This window comes from Octopus sinensis, linkage group LG3 (genome assembly GCF_006345805.1).
Source record: "Octopus sinensis linkage group LG3, ASM634580v1, whole genome shotgun sequence".
Classification (NCBI taxonomy): domain Eukaryota; kingdom Metazoa; phylum Mollusca; class Cephalopoda; order Octopoda; family Octopodidae; genus Octopus; species Octopus sinensis.
In genome coordinates, this window is record NC_042999.1 from 155,763,439 (window position 1) to 155,783,501 (window position 20,063).

At 37.1% G+C, this 20,063-nt stretch overlaps 1 protein-coding gene across 7 annotated transcripts in view; it reads right to left on the reverse strand.

Annotated features, from left to right (window-relative positions):
- Positions 1–20,063, reverse strand: part of LOC115209166 (putative leucine-rich repeat-containing protein DDB_G0290503) — a 260,054-nt gene that overhangs the window by 105,715 nt on the left and 134,276 nt on the right. For all 7 annotated transcript variants that reach the window (XM_036501511.1, XM_029777396.2, XM_036501513.1 and 4 more), the window contains exons 4-5: positions 9,071–9,222; positions 6,307–6,403 (exon numbers count right to left, since the gene is read on the reverse strand). In XM_036501511.1, coding sequence (XP_036357404.1) covers positions 6,307–6,403; positions 9,071–9,222 — 249 coding nt within the window. The remainder of the gene's footprint in view (positions 1–6,306; positions 6,404–9,070; positions 9,223–20,063) is intronic.

A 20,063-nucleotide genomic window follows, 5' to 3' on the forward strand; every position in this document is an offset into this window, starting at 1 on the left:
GTATTTTCCTAACACTTTATACTGCATTCAAAACCATTGTAAGATCCCCACCAGAATCAAAGAAAGTTCTGGGGGTGATGGTATTGACTAAACTCCACCCCCTCTAAAATTTCTGGCCTTGTGCCAAAGTCAGAAAATTCTTTTGTTTCGGTTGCTGGACTGTGGCCAAGCTGGAACACCACCCTGTAGGGTTTTAGCCAATCAAGTCACTCTCAGAACTCAATTTTGCCCTTCTTTCCTTTCTAAGCCTGGTACTTACTGAAATGTTATCTCTCTATTAGTGACTTCCCACTAAGTTATGGGGACGTAAACAAACCTACACCAGTTGCCAAGTAGCAAAAGAGAAACATATATATGCACAAAACAGTGACAAGCTTAATTTTTTTCTATTAAATTCACTGACAAGACATTAGCTAATTCAGAACCATAACAAAAAATTTCCCAAGGTATCATGGAGTGGAACTGAACCAGAAACCAGCAATTGCAAAATGGCCTTCTTAACACAGCAACGATTTGTGTCAATTGTATAAATTTTAAATAGATAATTTATTCTTTTGTTTCAGTCATTTGACTGTGGCCATGCTGGAGCACCCCCTTTAGTTAAACAAATCGACCCCAGGACTTATTCTTTGTAAGCATGATACTTATTCTATCGGTTCCTTTTGCAGAAACGTTAAGTTATGGGGAAGTAAACACACCAACATCGGTTGACAAGCGATGGTAGGGGGACAAACAGACACAAATATCACACACACACACACACACACATATATACACGACGGGCTTCTTTCAGTTTCCGTCTACCAAATCCACTCACAAGGCTTTGGATGGCCCGAGGCTATAGTAGAAGGCACTTGCCCAAGGTGCCACGTAGTGGGAATGAACCCGGAACTATACAGTGGGGAAGCAAGCTTCTTACCACACAGCCATTCCTGCGCCTGTTTATCGTAATACAAAGAAATTATTTTGTGTGGCTATCAAAATATATAGAAATAATTTCACGATCCATATAACGAGCTCATTAAATGTACGTGTCTATGGAGGTACTTGTGATCATGGTTTATAGTCCAAGTGGAAATAACTGTGACAGTTAAGTAAGAGTTACTCCCCTTTAATACCATTTTCTTTTCCTGGCAAAGAGAGTAATGTGGTTGGCTGTCCTGCTAGAAATATCAACCAAAAATCTCCCTTAAATATCTTATTTGTTGCAACCATGCTGGGGCACTGCCTCGAAGAATTTTAGCCGAACGAATCGACCCCATTAATTTCTTTTAAGCCTGATATTTTGCTGGCAACAAAGGGCTTCTCTCTCAGATTGAAAAGCAGACTGTTTGATGCCTGTGTGAGAACAGCTATGCTGCATAGCAGTGAAACATGGGCTTTGACAGCCAAGGACATGCATAGGCTTGAGAGAAATGAAGCCAGTATGCTTCGCTGGATGTGCAATGTTAGTGTGCAAGTATGACAGAGTGTAAGCATCTTGAGAGAAAAGTTAGGCGTAAGAGGAATCAGATGTGGTGTGGAAGAGAGATGACTGCGCTGGTATGGTCATGTGATGTGTATAGATGAGGTCAGCTGTGTAAAGAAGTGCTGGTCTCTAACTGTGGAGGGAATTTATGGTAGCGGTAGACCCAGGAGGGCATGGGACGAAGTGGTGAAGCATGATTTTCAGACTTTGAGCTTCACAAAGGCAATGACTGATGACCGAGAGACATTTAGTGATGTGCTGTGCTTGAGAGGACCCATCAAGCCAAGTGAAATAACAATGGTAACTGGTATCCGTCCTGGTGGCACATAAAGAACATCTTTCGAGCGTTGGGCCTCACAGAGGCAAAGTGGCTGAGCTTCTTTCGAAAGTTGGGCTTCAAGGAGGCAAAACGGCTGAGCTCCTTTTGAGCATTGGGCCTCACGGAGGCAATGACCAAGATCTTTGGCATTATGTTGTGCTTGAGAAGAAGATCCATCAAACTGAGCAAAATCGCAGTTGTGGAAGATACCGGTGTCATGCAAATGGAGAGGTTGGCATTAGGAAGGGCATCCAGCCGTAGAAAGCAATGCCAAATCAGACTGGAGTCTGGTGCAGCCTTCAAGCATGCCAGCCCAGTCAACCTGTCCAACCCATGCCAGCATAGACAATGGACGCTAAATGATGATGATGACTTACTCTATTGGTTTATTTTGTACAACCTCTAAATTATGGGAATGTAAACACATTTACACCAGTTGCCCTGCGGTGGTGACACACACACACACATAACAGGCTTTTTTCAGTTTCCATCTATGAAATCCACTCACAAGGCTTTGGTTGACCCGAGGTTATAGTTGAAGACATGTGCCCAAGGTGCCAGGCAATGGGACTGAGCCTGGAACCAGGTGATTAAGAAGCAAACTTCTTATCACACAGCCAAGAAGGATATACTGGAGGATTATTTCAACAAGTGCAAAAAGACAGGATGGTCATGGCTGGCTTGAGATTCTGAACAAGAACAATTTAACTCTTTGGCATTCAGAGTCATCTGTCAAATGAAGTGCTTTTTTTTATTTGTATAGTTTTGAATTTATAATGCATTATCTCATATCTTTGAGATTTCAATGATGTGATTGTTTAGTTTCAAAATGGCATTGTAGGGTGAGTGTGAAAGGTCAGATCTGGATGATTTGAAGATAAAACAGGTGATATATTTTGGCCGAAAACCTCCCGAGTTCCAGAGCTGCAGGCTCACCACCAAATGCTGTTTGATACCTTGAACAAGGCCAGATGGATTATCGAGATAAAGAATATAAGCACAACCAGTAGGCATCAAAGATGACATCTAAGAAAGAGAAACTAAGTATGGTTTTTATTCAATAGGATGGGGGGGTCAGGATTACTCTGGATCCAATCAATTGGTTTACTTCTTAGACAGGAGTGACCTGCAGAGATCATCATCAATTAACATGTTTTTCATGTTGGCATGGGTTGGATAGTTTGACAGGAGCTGACAAGTGAGAGGACTGCACTAGGCTCCAGTCTAATTTGGCAGACTTTCTATGGCTGGATGCCCTTCCTAACATGCCAACCACTTTACAGTGTGTGCTGGGTGTCATTGCAACTGTCCTAACTAGTGTTGCAATGACCTTGACAAATAAGTAACACTTCCAGATGCTTCAGTGGTTGTAGAACAACAAATTTTATACAACCCCCACAACTAAATTCCACCCCTGCCACGGGTACTACCACCCCTCCCACAAGCAGCTCAACCAATACAACCACAATTATAGATACTATCATCAACCTCCACCACAATCACCACTTTCCCCAACACCACCACCACATCCACTACAACCATCGCATCTTCCCACCCATTTCCTGTAGTCCCCCTCTTTCCACATCATCTGATATCGTATGACAAGTGAAGCGTAACAGACAGAATTATTTATGCAAAGTTAGAGGTCAAAAGCCATGAGACAAGATTTCTCATTCATTGATATTATTATTATTATTATCATTTGGTTAACCTGATCAGTTTCAGGGAATCTCACAAAGTCTCATAACAGGTTTTGTTTGCTTTATATATATATATAAACACACATACAGACACAAATATACACACACATATAGATATATACAGAAGGTCGAATAAAATAATGGAAGCATCATAGCATCATAATTTTGAAATATCTATAAAACCAGTTATTTTTATGTTTTTTGATTTATTATTAGTGTTGATTAATATGTTTTGTTAAAATTGCTGTTTCTTTTCAGATATCATCAGAAAAAGGTAATTAAAATTCATTCAAATGACAAATTTATCGAACTTTCAAAGAGATCAAATTGTTGGTGCTCATATGGCAGGTGCTAGTATAACGTAAACAGCTGAAATGTTTGGTGTATCAAGAAATACTGTCTTCAAAGTAATGACAGTCTTTAAGAAAGAAGGAAAAACCTCCTTGTCAAAATAAAACTCCAAAAGAAAACCAAAACTTTCAGATAGGGACCATTGGACTCTTACACTAATTGTTAGAAAGGATCACAAAATTACAGCTCCCAAAACTACTGCAGAACTTAATGACCACCTCAAGAACCCAGTTTCCACAAAAACTGTTCGTTGGGAGCTGCACAAAGCCAGATTTTATGGGCTGCAATCAGGAAACCACTACTTTCAAAAACAAACGTTGCAAAGTTTGATCAGTGGAGTAAAAACCTACAGAATTGGTCCCAAGAGCAGTGGAAGAATGATATTTTCTTGGACAAGTCATCCTTTACCTTATTTCTGACCACAGGCCGAGTATACATGTGGAGACAGCCAAAAGAAGCATTTGACTCAGACTACCTTCTTCCAACTGTTACACATGGAGGATATGTGATGATCTGGGGGGGGGGCTATATCTTGGAAATCTGCCAGCTCAATGGTTTCCCTTCATGACAGAATTAATAGTCAAGACCATTTATGCATTTTATCTGATCAAATTCATCCTATGGTTGCGGAACTGTTTCCATAAGGAAACGTAATCTTTCAGGATGATAATGCACCAATTCACACAGCTAAAGTTGTTACTGAATGGCACGAAGAACATTCTAGTGAAGCTGAACATCTTATCTGGCCACCACAGTTTCCAGATCTCAATATTATTGAACATTTATGGTGCATTTTAGAAAAACAAGTAAGGAGTCGATATCCTCCACCATCATCACTACAACAACTGGAGACTGTTTTAGCTGAAGAATGGACAAAATGTTTTTGGAAACAATTCAAACTTTGTACGAGTTTGAATACCTTGAGGAATTCAAGCCGTAATTACAGCCAAAGGCAGTCCTACCCCATATTAAAATAAATTTGTTTGAAAATTTAAGGTGTTTCCATTATTTTGTCCAACCCCTGTATGTATTTGTTTAAAGGGTGGGGGAAGAGATGATGTGGCATAAGCAATATAATGTCCTTGCTTACCATGTATGTGTGTGTGTGTGTGTGTGTGTGTGTGTTGTGTGTAAGTTTGTGTGTCCACATGTATATGTTGTGAGTGTGTGTATGTGCAAGTGCATGAATAAGTACATGTATGTACACTTGAGTACATGCACTTTTGCATGCATGTGTGCATGTACAAGTGTATATGTATGTAAGTGTGCATGTGAGTATATGCATGTGTGTGTATGCATATGAGCAAAATGTACACATAAAACACAAAAGCCAAAATTCCTTTCAGTTCTGAAAAGTCTTTAAAACCAAAGTTAATTAAATAAAGTGATCCCTAAAATTCGTTGTTGTTGTTTCTGGCATAAGACAAGGCCCCAAATTTGTATTCTGTTTGCACGGATTGGACAGAATTTGTTGAAGCAGATTTTCTTTTGCCGATGCCCTTCTTATCACCAACTCTCATCTGTTTCCAAGTAAGGTTAATATTTCCCTATGATAGGAGGCGAGCTGGCAGAATCGTTAGCACGCCAGGCGAAATACTTAGCGTATTTCATTTGCCATTACATTCTGAGTTCAAATTTCACCGAGGTCAACTTTGCTTTCATCCTTTTGGGTCGATTAAATAAGTACCAGTTACACACTGGGGTTGATGTAACTGACTTAATCCCTTTGTCTGTCCCATCTATGTTTAGTTCCCCCATGGGCAATAAGGAAATAAATATTTCCCCATGACCAGATTTGTTTTCATAAAAAACTGAAAAATGAAGGAGACAGCTTGCATGATGGTGACACAACTGTCACATGGTGTCAAAGCGAGGAAACACACATAAAGCAGGTTTCTTTCAATTTCTGTCTACCAAATCCACACATAAAACTTGGGGCAATAGAAATTTGCCCTAAGTGCCACATAATGGAACTGAACCTGAAACCATGTGGTTGGGAAGCAAACTTCTTAACCACACAGCCCTTGCCAGCACCTGTGTGTGTGTGTGCATGTGTAATTATTAGGCCCAAGACACAAAGATGACAAGAACTGAATGTAAATGTGAACTCCAAACCCAAGTTTCCCCACACCTTAGACGTAAAAAGCACAATCCAAATGTGATCAATGCCAGACCTGCATGACTGGCTCCTGTGCCAGTGGCATGTAAAAAGTACCCATTACACTCTCAGAGTGGTTAGCGTTAGGAAGGACATCCAGCTGTAGAAACATTGCCAGATCAGATTGGAGCCCAGTGCAGCCTTCTGGTTTCTCAGACCCGAGTCAAGCCGCCCAACCGAGCCAGCATAGAAAACAGACATTAAACAATGATGATTCATTAAACAAAAAGATATTTTCTTGAATATACCAAGACACAAATCTATGAAGAAACAATCCCATTTTGGTTGTGATAGTTAACATTGTTTTTACCTGTGGACCTTCTCGGTCATTTCTGAAAACTGGCGTAACAATTCTTCGTTTTGTCGTTTTGATACTTCTTGGATAAACAACTAAGATTTCAAACCACCTAAAAACAGATAATAAAACAACATAATTAGAAATTCCAGTGTTTGAGATCGTGTTTTTGCTATTTTTCTAAACGATTTTGAGAATAAAACAATATTGTTATATAATTCAACTTGTGCGATTATATTAAACATTAAAAGCCATTCAGAAAAAATACACTGGCTGGCTAATTGAATTTTACCTGAACCAAGCCATTCAGAAAAAATACACTGGCTGGCTATTGAATTTTACCTGAACCAAGCCATTCAGAAAAAACACTGGCTGGCTAATTGAATTTTACCTGAACCAAGCCATTCAGAAAAAAACACTGGCTGGCTAATTGAATTTTACCTGAACCAGCCATTCAGAAAAATACACTGGCTGGCTAATGAATTTTACCTGAACCAAGCCATTCAGAAAAAATACACTGGCTGGCTAATTGAATTTTACCTGAACCAAGCCATTCAGAAAAAATACACTGGCTGGCTAATTGAATTTTACCTGAACCAAGCCATTCAGAAAAAATACACTGGCTGGCTAATTGAATTTTACCTGAACCAAGCCATTCAGAAAAAATACACTGGCTGGCTAATTGAATTTTACCTGAACCAAGCCATTCAAAAAAATACACTGGCTGCTAATTGAATTTTACCTGAACCAAGCCATTCAGAAAAATACACTGGCTGGCTAATTGAATTTTACCTGAACCAGCCATTCAGAAAAAATACACTGGCTGGCTAATTGAATTTTACCTGAACCAAGCCATTCAGAAAAAATACACTGGCTGGCTAATTGAATTTTACCTGAACCAAGCGATTCATGGAAAATGCCAAACATATTTCAGCCTTTTTGGGTCTTGTCAATGCTATGTAAGACTTAGATGGGGGTTCATCCCCTCAACACCCAGTCCACTCTGTAAAGTGGTTGGTGTTAGGAAGGGCATCTAGCTATAGAAACCATGTCAAAACAAACAAATGGAGCCAGGTGCAGATTACTTGTTCAAAGTCAATGCCTTTATTGCAATTAATTTTTAAAATAATGAATTTAGTACAACAAATTTTTCCTTATCAAGTTAAAGTTAGGAATATAAATTAACACAAAATATTGATCCCTTTAAAACAAGAAGCTTGTACTACAGAACCAGGGCGAGAAGAGAGTCACAGTCAATTTGATGTGAAAAGGGTTAATAATGTCTACTTCTGGTAGCTAATCTGTTTCCAAAACATGTGACCAGATTGCAGATTTATTAAATTAACAACCAGCTGTTGAATACCGGAGGTTGAATAAACAGTTTACAAGCTAATGAGATTCTCAAATCAATTATTGAATCTAATGGTCAATTTCAGACTAAACTAATGCATATTCAGAAATTACATACACTCAACTGTCCTACATACAAGGCTTGGCAATATTCAGGTGATTTTTTTCCCTGAAATTTAGGTTAATCATCAGTATGCAGAACAGAGTCAAGTCAAAAATCTGGTTGTTGTTAAACAGATTTTTGTTGTAGGGAAGAGAGAACAAATATTCCTGCAAGGCCAGAACTAGAATTAATAATTCATATTAAATCCTATGAAATCAACACCTGACAGTGAAGCTAGCTTAACCCTTTCATTTCTGTATTTCTGTGGAGATGCTCTGTTTCTTTGAATTACTTTAAATATAACAAAGAATATAGTAAAATAACTTAGTTATCATTAAGCTAGTGTTAGGAACATAAATTGTAACTAAGGTTTGGAGGAAGATTTTAATTCAATACTTATGAAAACAAGACATTTGTACTACAGAGCCAGAGGTGGTTTCTGCCAGGTTGGTATCAAAAGGGTTTAGAATTGTTTTGCTATTATATATTTTAACCCTTTTGTTACCATATTTCTGTTGAGATGCTCTGTGTTTCTTTCAATTACTTTAAATATAACAAAGAATTTAGTAAAATAACTTAGTTATCATTAAGCTAGTGCTAGGAACATAAATTGTGACTAAGGTTTGGTGGAAGATTTTAATTCAAAACTTATGAAAACAAGACATTTGTACTACAGAGCCAGAGGTGGTTTCTGCCAGGTTGGTATCAAAAGGGTTTAGAATTGTTTTGCTATTATATATTTTAACCCTTTTGTTACCATATTTCTGTTGAGATGCTCTGTGTTTCTTTCAATTACTTTAAATATAACAAAGAATTTAGTAAAATAACTTAGTTATCATTAAGTTAGTGCTAGGAACATAAATTGTGACTAAGGTTTGGTGGAAGATTTTAATCCAAAACTTATGAAAACAAGACATTTGTACTACTGAACCAGAGCCGGTTTCAGTTGGGTTGGTATCAAAAGGGTTAAGAGCAAGGATTGAATATTAAGTTTTTCTACCTGAGCAAGGGATGGACAAATCTGCATATATTAAAAGATTACACAGAAAAAAAAAAAAAAACACATACACACACAAAGAAAACTAAACAGAAGTAGGTCGTAATTTCATTGTGCAATTCTGCCAAGGTTAACTTTGCATCTCATCCGTTCTGGATGGATAAAAACCAGTACCAGTTAAACACTGGGGTCAATGTAATCAACTTACATTGGGAAGGGTGGGGGTGGGGGAGAAGACTGGAATGAATGTCTATTTGCCAATTGGTTGTATGGGGTCTTTTCTTGATGCAGTCTAGGTTGACTGTATGAGGACTGTCTTGATAGCTTACCTTGAGATTTCCTCTTTGAGTGTGCCTTTAATGTAGTAGGTTTTCTCAGGAATCACTACAGCCAATGAGAGTTGATGTCCAGTATGATTTTCAGCATCATAGACATCAACACATTTGTTCATATCAATTTCTCCTTGTGGCACTGTGTCCGGCTATTTTGAGGAAAAAAGAAAAAAAAAAAAAACTTAATCATAAACATGTACAAAACATCTAACAATACAATAAATACAATATATAAATATAACAATACATAAATCAATTTAACATCCATTTTTCCATGCTGGCAATACCCCGAAACACGTCTGTAGCTGCCAGTCAAGTAGTGTGGAGCGACTGACCTCCCTTGTTCGAAGGTTATATGGATACAGTTTGTGTATCAAATAGCTAACTTAAGGCGATGGCCTCATGGAGCTAATAAGCGGACAGCTTTTTTCTTATTTTTATAAGAATGCCATATTAGTATGGCGATAACTATTATTTTCCGGAACGCTGCCGCTGTTCTCTTTTAGAGAGACTTAGTTATTTAATATTTCTATTATTGAAAACAAGTGGATGTATTCCACCGAAACTAGGTAAATAAAACCATCGAACAGAGATTGTCGGAAGCGACACCTACTGGCTGGCTACGCTGCATTGAAAAGGGGCAATACCCCGAAACGCGTCTGTAGCTGCCGGTCAAGTAGTGTGGAGCAACTGACCTCCCTTGTTCGAAGGTTATATGGATACAGTTTGTGTATCAAATAGCTAACTTAAGGCGATGGCCTCATGGAGCTAATAAGCGGACAGCTTTTTTCTTATTTTTATAAGAATGCCATATTAGTATGGCGATAACTATTATATATATATATTATATATATACACATATATATATATAAATATACACACATACATACATACATATATATGACAGGCTTCTTTCAGTTTCCATCTACCAAATCCACTCACAAGGCTTTGATCGGCCTGACGGTATAGTAGAAGACACTTGCCCAAGGTGCCATGGAGTGGGACGGTTTTCAAACAACTCTGATCATGAATAAATCGTGCTTTATCTCCTGTCTTCCTCATATTCAAATTCGGTTTATGAATGAATGCCTCTGATCACGAATAAACCATGCTTTATATATATCTATATATATATAAAGCATGCTTTATTTGCAATCAGGGTTGTTCAAAAACTAAGGTACTATTGTGTATGTATGTATGTGTGTGTGTTGTGTGTGTGTCTGTGTCTGTGTGTGTGTGTGTGTGGTGTGTGTGTGTGTGTGTATATATATATATATACAAATATATACCCACTCGTATACGAGCTAATCTTATTATAAATATATATATATATTATATATATATATATACAAATATATACCCACTCGTATACGAGCTAATCTTATTATAATATATATATATATATAATATATATATATATATGTGCCTGTATCACATTCAATCTGCAGTCAACTCTGATTTGGGTTTTAATCTGATAGCAATAGACAGAAAAATATGCTAATGTATTCCAAAATGTTGCCATGTACAGGGATAGGGGTGGTGGAGAGAGAGAGAGAGAGAGAGTGAATGAGATGGGGAGGGAGAGAAGAAAGGACAGAAAGGGAGAGAGGAGGGAAACAGAGAGAGGGACAAAGAGGAGAGAGAGAGGTTGATTGACAAGTAGCAAGTAATGGCCAGAGTAGAATACATTACAAAAATAAATAAATAAGTAACTTTAAGATAACAAAGCATATGTTTTGGATTAGAGCCAAGTCCCAAAGGTAATAAAACGATAGAAATAAGTAAACTACATATTATTTACAATTTTGTAAACTAATCAATAAGACCTTTTTTTTTAACTCCCGACCCCAACAAGCAATGGCAAGACATTCCTACCTCCCAACATTCTGAACTTTATATTAAATATCTTACAAGATGCCTGGTATTAGAGTTGATATCTTCTCATATAGGAACAATTGTTCTTCAAACCAAGATTTAATATAACCAGGATTTTTTTTTTTTTTTAATTCATTCCAATCTGAAAATATCTGCAGATGGAACTAATGTGTTTATGCCTGTCGATCCTTTTGGTGAATGGGAACCCAAAGAGCCCTATGTGTGATTTCAGTTTGTGTAGTCTATTGTGGTTCAGTGGTTCTCAGCTGGGGTCCAGTGTGACCCTTTGGGGGGTCCATATCAGATTTTATTAAGTGTTTTGCAAATAATTTTACATGCAAGTGCTACCAGTCAAGACCTCAGTATACTGGAAGCCAGCAAGTGTATGGGGTCATCAGGAGAGAATGCGTGCTGTTTCGGGGGCCTACCTCTCAACAGGATCAATGCACACCAGCCCCCCCTCATTGATATGAGGCCCCGCTTGCTAGATCAACTGGTTGTCAAATAAAGCTCAATATTCTTCTAGCCATCGCTCATCATTTCTTTTTAATCAAATCTAGTGGCTAGCTTTTTCCACTGTAGTTTGGATATCAGTCATGGTGGTATTTACTTTACGATGAGTTAGGCTTAACGATAACAACAATTGTCTCACACTGTGTCCAAGAAACCCTCTACATCCGACTTTGATTGGAAAATGCTCCACTTTCCAACCTGCCTTTTCACATTCCTCGAGGAGGTTTACATAACAGTCAGTCTTTCGAGCCCAAGTGGCATCCATGTTATCTTCATGAGAAATCATTAACTCGACTAGATTCACAACTTTCTTTCTTTCACACCACATTAAAATGTCCAGTTTTTTCATAACTGGGATGAGAAAGAGTTCCTGGCATCCTGGTAAATCTGCAATCACCTCCCAATAACCATTCCACTTTTCATCACTCACAAGAGCAATAATTTGATTACACTTCTGCAACATGCAAAATATTTTAATGCTTTCATACGATCCCTAAAAATATTAAATCGCAAAAATTGGATTTTTTAAACATCAAATGACTATAGGGGTCCAGAAGAGGAAAATAGGGACCAAAGAGACTCCTAGGCAGAAAAGTGGTTGACAACAACTGTTGTAGATAATAGAAAGAAAGGTGGACGGCAAGAAAATTCACCACAGTCATCATACAGTATTTATAATATTTGTAATATTTTATATTTCCAGACTTAAAAGAGATTTACTTTTTATATACATTTTTGACCGCCTTGCTTGCCTGCAAAGGATGTTTTTTTTTTTTTTTTTGCCTTTATAATTACTGACCTATTTATTTTTTATTTTCTGACTGCCTACCAACTTGCCCAAATCAGCCAAGCTGCCAAAGGGCTTAATCCAATTTTTTAATGCAATTTCTGATAAAAAAAAAAAAAAGCTTTGTAATCTTTACTTGTTGTAATCAATAAAAAATATTCGATGTAAACTGGATTAATAAATTTATTTATTTATTATTTAACCCTTTCATTACTAACCTGGCTGAAACTGGCTCTGTCTCTGAGTACAAATGTCTTGTTTTCATAAGTTTTGAAGTAAAATCTTCCACCAAACCTTAGTCACAATTTATGTTCCTAACACTAGCTTAATGATAACTAAGTTATTTTACTAAATTCTTTGTTATATTTAAAGTAATTGAAAGAAACACAGAGCATTCAAAAGAAATACAGTAACGAAAGGGTTAAAGTCTATATTTTGTGCTGGCTTTGGTTGAACAGTTTGACAGAATTCAAAGAGCCAGAGGGCTGCATCAGGCTCCAATATCTGCCCTGCCATGGTTTCTATGGCTGCATGCCCTGTCTATTGCCAACCACTTTACAGAGTATAGTGAGTGCCTTTTATGTAGTGCCAGCACAGGTGCTTTCTATGTGGCACCAACACAGGTGCCTTTTATGTAGTGCCAGCACAGGTGCTTTCTATGTGGCACCAACACAGGTGCCTTTTACGTAGCGCTTGTACTCAAACATACAAAGAATTCTAATAGTTATGTACCACTGGTAGGTTAACCATGACACAAAACTGAGGGGATTATAGAAAACAATATGTCAGTAGCAGTTACCACTCAGTTAACGAACTTCAAATTTGCATTGAAAATGTATGAAACAAACACTTCTATATCAATTGTAGGCACTGGCATGACTGCGTGATTAAGTCTGCTTCACAACTAAATGGTGTATGACATCTTGACATCACCTGGAAGCTGTAAACAAGTATTACCTATTTCTTTAATACCCACAAAGAGCTAAACACAGAGAGGACAAACGGATTAAGTTGATTATATTGACCCCAGTGCATAACTGGTACTTATTTAATCGACCCCAAAAGGATGAAAGGCAAAGTCAACCTTGGCAGAATTTGAACTCAGAACATAACAGCAGATGAAATACGGCTACGCAATTCACCCGGCGTGCTAACGTTTCTGCCAGCTCACCGCCTAATGAGGAAATATCACCTTGATTGAAAACAAAGGGTTGGTAACAGGAAGGGCATCCAACTGAAGAAAATCTGCCTTAATGAATTCTGTGTGACCCACAAGAGAAGCATGGAAAACTGGATGTTAAACTGATAACCACAACAATGATGGCTTCAATATCATTCATATGGATTAACAAAGCTCATGTGATACCTTCAGACAGGTATTACTTTAATAGGGATTATCCAGCAGCCAACTACAGAATCTAAGAATTACATATACAAATCCAGCACCAATATGTACCAAAGTTTCAAAATGTGCAATGCACACACGCACACACACACTGGCTGTGAATCATTTTCACAAGATAGCTATCTTCACATATTTTTCCATGCAACACATGAGTTTACAAAACTGTACCATTGTCCCTGTATTAGGTTTGAACCTAAGAAGAGCCGTTATACATGTCTGCCAGTTTACCTCATTAAAAATGGGTAACATTCTTATTTCACAGTTAAGTGTAGGAGGTAGGAAAAGCAGTCAGTTGTGAAATAATGTGCTCTGATATCAGGTAAATGTTTTCAAAAACTCATTCTACTGAAACTGGTATGTGAAACTAAACACAAAACATGCACACACACACACACACACACCTTCCACTTGTTTCAGTCACAAAACTGCAACCATGCTGGGGCACCTTCTAGAAGAATCTTTGTCAAACAAATATGCCCTAGTACTATTTTTTTTAAAGCCTGGTACTTATTTTATCGTTAACTTACGCTGAACTTTTAAGTTATGGGGACATAAATACACCAACACCGGTTATTTAAGCAGTGTTGGGAGACAGACACAAAGACACACACACAGTGAGGGATTATCAGTCTGGGTAAAATACTATATAAGTTCTTTGTTAGTAGACCAGGCTAGCAATATTGTTTAAATTAGTAAAGCACTGTGTAGTTTTGTGGTAAGGTCTGAGGTTATAGTTCAACAGCATTCCATATTCCAAATCCATGGTTATGCCCCAGTTGTGCTGATTTTTATAGATATGTAAGACAATGTATAAATAATAGTCATTATAGATTTTTCCTTTATTAGAGTAAATTTGACTCACAGCTGCTTTTTATAATCACCATTATTTCTAGCTTGTCTTTTATATTTCTACTAGACTACCCATGACCTGTTGGGTCACTGGCAATTTAGATTATAAAACATTGAAGCTGATTTCAATATTGCATTGAAATGAAAGTTAATTTTATGATTCAGTTTTTATTTCAATTCGTTCATGTCATCATAGGTCAGATTTACAAGTTCATGTTTATGGTTTTATTGATTATTTACAGCATCTAATAGAAATAGAACTTGCAGGATAAACTTGAACTCCAATAACAACATTTATTTATGGTACATTTGCACACTTCTACAAAAATGCAAAAGGAATTGTTATACAATGTAAACATAGAATTAACGGAAACAATTTTCAGAGTATTATATATTTCCATTATGCAATGTTTTGGCTATTTATGAAGAAGGTACCCCGAAAACACCGCATATCTCAGGAATCCATGGTCTGATTTATGCAGAACTTGTTTTATTCCATTTGTATTCACATTTCAGGGGTACCTTACTTTAAGAGTATTTTCCTATTATGCACTGGTTTGGCTGTATTAAATTACAGACAAACATGCATGCAAGCAAGCAATTACAGAGTTTTAGTATTATATACATACATACATACACATATATATATTGTAGGAAAACAGAAAATGTTTCTAGTATTATTTATTTTCCATTACCTGTGCTTCATTTTCTAACAGGAGTCACAAAAATATACATGTTGTATAGACATGTAAAAGCTTGCTTATTAGAGAAATTGTCAAACAGAACAATTTATAATGAAATACATGTAAAAGAGAATAATTGATACCAAAAAAATTCCATTTTCCTATTTTATTTATTCAACAATTCTGCAAATAACATTTCCACAATCTTCAAATTTAATGTGCATTTTGATTTACATGCGGCAGCAACCATAGGTACTTATTGATTGTAATAATGGTATAAGCAGATGCACTTCAAGAGGAAACAGCTGCGATTTACCCTAAACATCTGTATCATATATATATAGTTGAAATTTACTGAAAAATAAAAGACAAAGACTGGTGTTTAAACAAGCAGGTATATTAGTTTGACACTTGGGAAGGTGAGAAAGTCTTTTAAGTTTCGAGCCTACGATCTTCAACAGAAAGGAACATGAGGAAATAAACAGAGTGTAGGTATGTATGTATGTATATATATATATATATATATATATATATATATATATATATATCATCATCATCATTTAGCGTCCGTTTTCCATGCTAGCATGGGTTGGACGGTTCAACTGGGGTCTGGGAAGCTGGAAGGCTTCATCAGGCCCAGTCAGATCTGGCAGTGTTTCTACGGCTGGATGCCCTTCCTAACGCCAACCACTCCGTGAGTGTAGTGGGTGCTTTATATATATATATATATATATATATATATATATATATATATATATATATATATGTTAGAGAGAGAGAGAGAGAGAGAAAGAGGCTTCTTTTAGTTTCTATCTACCAAATCCACTTACAAGGCTTTGGTCAGCCTTGGGCTATAGTAGAAGACATTTGTTCAAGGTGCCACACAGTGGGACTGAACCTGGAATCATGTGGAGGCAGAGTCAGACAAAGGCTAGCAAGCCAAAACTTCAAAGTCAGTCACACCTCTTGTAATAGCTTAATAAGCATATCTTCTACTAAAAAGTATTCTGTAGTTCACTCTTAAACTATTTTTATATGTAACTTGACATAAAAACAAATATACACACACACACACACACACACACACACACACAGATGCACAGTTTGCCTTCTCAGGTGCTGCCTACTGTGTATTATCAGTTATGATCTTTATACCACATCAGCAACAAGAATATGCATGAGCTTTCATTACAGGTTTTAGCCTCATAAAAGTTACATAACTCAGAGCTTCTTGTTGTCTCTGTAATAAAACAGTGTGAGCTTAATTTGACAAGAACAACAAACAGACAGACAGACAGGTTGCAAGTTTAGTGAAGGACATCAAGATTGAATTATTGACCAAAGAGAACGACATTTATAACCTTTCACTGAAAACATTGTTGATCGTTAAACTAGGTTCGGAGCAGCACAACATTTAGCTGAACAATTGAAAACAACTGTCATCAATGAATAAATAAGGTGAACGTAAAATGAAAAAAAAAAAATAAAACAAAATCCATATAGACATTCCCACTGAGAATATAAATAAACATTTTCTTTGGTGAACTAACAACTCAATTTTCATAAATTACCATGTAAACTTCGATATCATGCTACAACGTAAAAATAGTTTTGATGACAATAATTGATGAAAAGAAAAAAAAATAATAACCTCCCCCCCCCCAACAAACAAACTGTCTCTTCTATTTTGTTGAGTTATTTTTCTGCTGCTCATGTCTCTAGGCTATAAGTTAGCAGATTATATGGCACTTGCCCAACTATTTTTAATGCTTTATACAGAGTTTGAAGAATGTCACAGCAGCACTCTGTGTTTTAAAAATAAGACTGCATCAAAGGAAGGAGACCAACTACTTTCTATGAAGAGAAAAGCAAGGAGCAAGTTGGGAGGTATTAGGATCTCTTTAACTTCCAGCAGACCTCAATGGTTTTCACACTATAAATATAAATTTTTCTGTAATTGACCTATGTTTTACTTTGTTTTTGGTGTACACCCTCGCCTCAATCCAGGTTTTGGATCTGGCCTGGATATTAAAAAGGTTGAGAACCATTATTTTAGGGTCTGTTTAAGTTGAGAGGTCTTAGAGTCTGTTTAAGTTTCTGTAGAATCAAATTAAATTGGCATTATTGATAAGGCCTTCAGCCTTTAGAATGAAATATTTTTGTTCTTTTCAAGTTAAAGCTCAAATTTTTCAGATGTAGAGGCAGTGAAAAATAAAACCCTTAATCACTAAGAAAGCAGCAGTTTATGAGGTATTATCAGAAACAAGGGAGCTAACTACCAAAGTGACAATCTCTCTAGTAAAGAAAGAGGAAGAAACAGAGTATCACAAAATTCCATTTGTTAACATGGATTTTATTGTTCAGTACAATCAACATAAAAGTGTGTATAGTGATATTAATAATGTATAATACATGGTATAAAGTGTGTATGTGTGTATAATGGATGACATGGGTTGAACAATTCAACAGGATCTGATAGGCCGTATAACTGCAGCATTGTTCTCCAGTGTTGGCCTTGGCATGATTTCTAGGGTTAGATGCCTTTACTAACATCAACCAGTTTGTAGAATGTGCTGAGTGCTTTTTCCATGGGAATAGAGAGATCACCAACTAGAGAGACAAGATCCCTACACTGAAAGGTGGGAGGGCTTGTATTGAGGGAGGTGGCTTTATGCAAGGTGATGTGAGGGTAAAGTGGGACAGAAACAGGTGTCTTACAAAGAGACACTCTTTTCTGCTCTAAACTAATACTCAGCTAAGATTTTCAGTGAAAATAGAAAATTCTAGAAAGAGTTTTATCAGACACTAGCACTATGACCTGGCAACACCGGGTCATAGTGCTAGTGCATGCATATACAGCTGCGTGCATGCGCACATACACACGAGTACTGTCCAAATCTCCGACCAATGACACACAGCTAGTTGGCATTTAATTGGCGTATCAAGTTTCGGGCATTTTGATTGGGTTTTGGATAGAAAATTCACAAAAAAGTCACTTCTATTGATTTTTTAATGGCTTTGCGGGGTGACTGGGGAAATGTAAAGATGTGCACCACCACCCTTGGACAGTTTTGAATGACCATAGAAAGTACGAGTCCTCTAACTGAAAAATTGTGGATTTGTATAAAGGACACACACACAGACATTTTGCCGTTTATATATATATAGAGATTCATTTTTATTGGCAATAACACTGTTGTTTGACAATGACAACAATGGAGATACATGTGTGATTGTTAAAAATCTGAAGTTAAATCATAAAACACAAAAATCACAGTCGGTTTCCTGGCAGAAACAAGAGCGAAAGAGTATCATGTTTATTAGAAGCAGCAATGAAACCACTGTTTGTCCACAGAAGCACATTTGTGCTGTACAGGTGAGTGAGTTTAAACAGTCATTCATACTCACACTTACCGATTTCATTGACTGTTTTGAACATAAAAATGTCAAATGTCACGATGAAGGAGAAATGTGTCTGAAAACATGGTAGGTGACAAATATGCTTCAAAAATTTATAAAGGCCAACATTTATGTCTGACTGTTAACAACAGGGCTGTGAAAGAGTGAACTGTGTATAAAAGCGCTTATCAATATTATTATTATTATTAGAGCTGATCTGATTCATATGTAATATTAAAAGAACAGGAAATGAAATATATTAAGAAGTTCAGGTTAACTAAGCATAAACCAGGTCAGCCAACCAAGTGACAATCCAACTCATGACCATATAATGCAATGCATAACCCTCCCCCTTCCTAGACCACATGAGAAGTCAGCTGACTTGTCGAAATCCCACACATTCTATGCTAAAGTATCCCTGACAGCACCTACTTCATTCTTGACCTTTGAAAAACAATTAGACCAGTGACTGAGATCATCTCTCAATAAGCATGACTGCCTACATTCCACACCCAACGCAAGCTCCAGTGACCCCAAGCTGTTCATCTATAACTGCACTGCAGCAGTCCAGGAATAACTCAAAGCTTATAATGTTTGTAGAGAATGTCTGCTTACAAACTGGATTGTTTTTATCAAAAGGATGCTTCTGTACATCAAACAGACCTTGAAGCATCCCCATCTCCAAAACTACAGCCAAATGTTTTGGTCCTTTGCTAAAGAGATTTCCACTGACTGGAATTCTCTTTTCTTCTACTTCTCAAACATGATAGTTCTGCGAGGCATTCACTGTCCACTTTACATCTATCGTCACTACATTGTACACACTGGGTAAATATCTTACAAAACCATCTCCTTCCACTCAACCAGGACTGATGATGATGATGTACACCTATATGCCCAATATGAAAATAACTGCTTCCTTTGAGCCAATAAGGCTAATTATGTTTCTGTTACATTTAAATGATGTACCCCAAACCTAGTCTCTACTCAAACTCTTCTATCATTCTATCTCTCTCTAGAGGCATATATCCTGATCTTCGGAAGCGTGTTAGTGTGACCCATTGTCAAGAAGGGCAACCCTTCTGACCATACCAATTGTTGTCCAGTCACACTCACCTTGAATGTCATCAAAAATACTGGAAACAGCTGTTAAGACTATTCTCCAACTCTTTCAATCTCTTTCTTCATCCTTAATGACCACCAGAACAGCTTTCATAAAGCTAGATCAACAGAAGACCTATTGTTGTAGGTCACCCACAGGTAGGCTCTCACCTACAGAAACTTTGGTAAAGGTAACATCACTGCCTTTTGACATCAGCAAAACTTTCAATCATATGTTATGGATTAAACCTCATGAAAACAGCACATCTCTTGGTTCCATCTACCTCTCATGTCTTAGTGCAGTCTGATAGGAAATTTTCAGTCTATGCTGATTGGGCTCTGCCTGACCTGTACAATCAACAATTAAGGTTTCCGGAG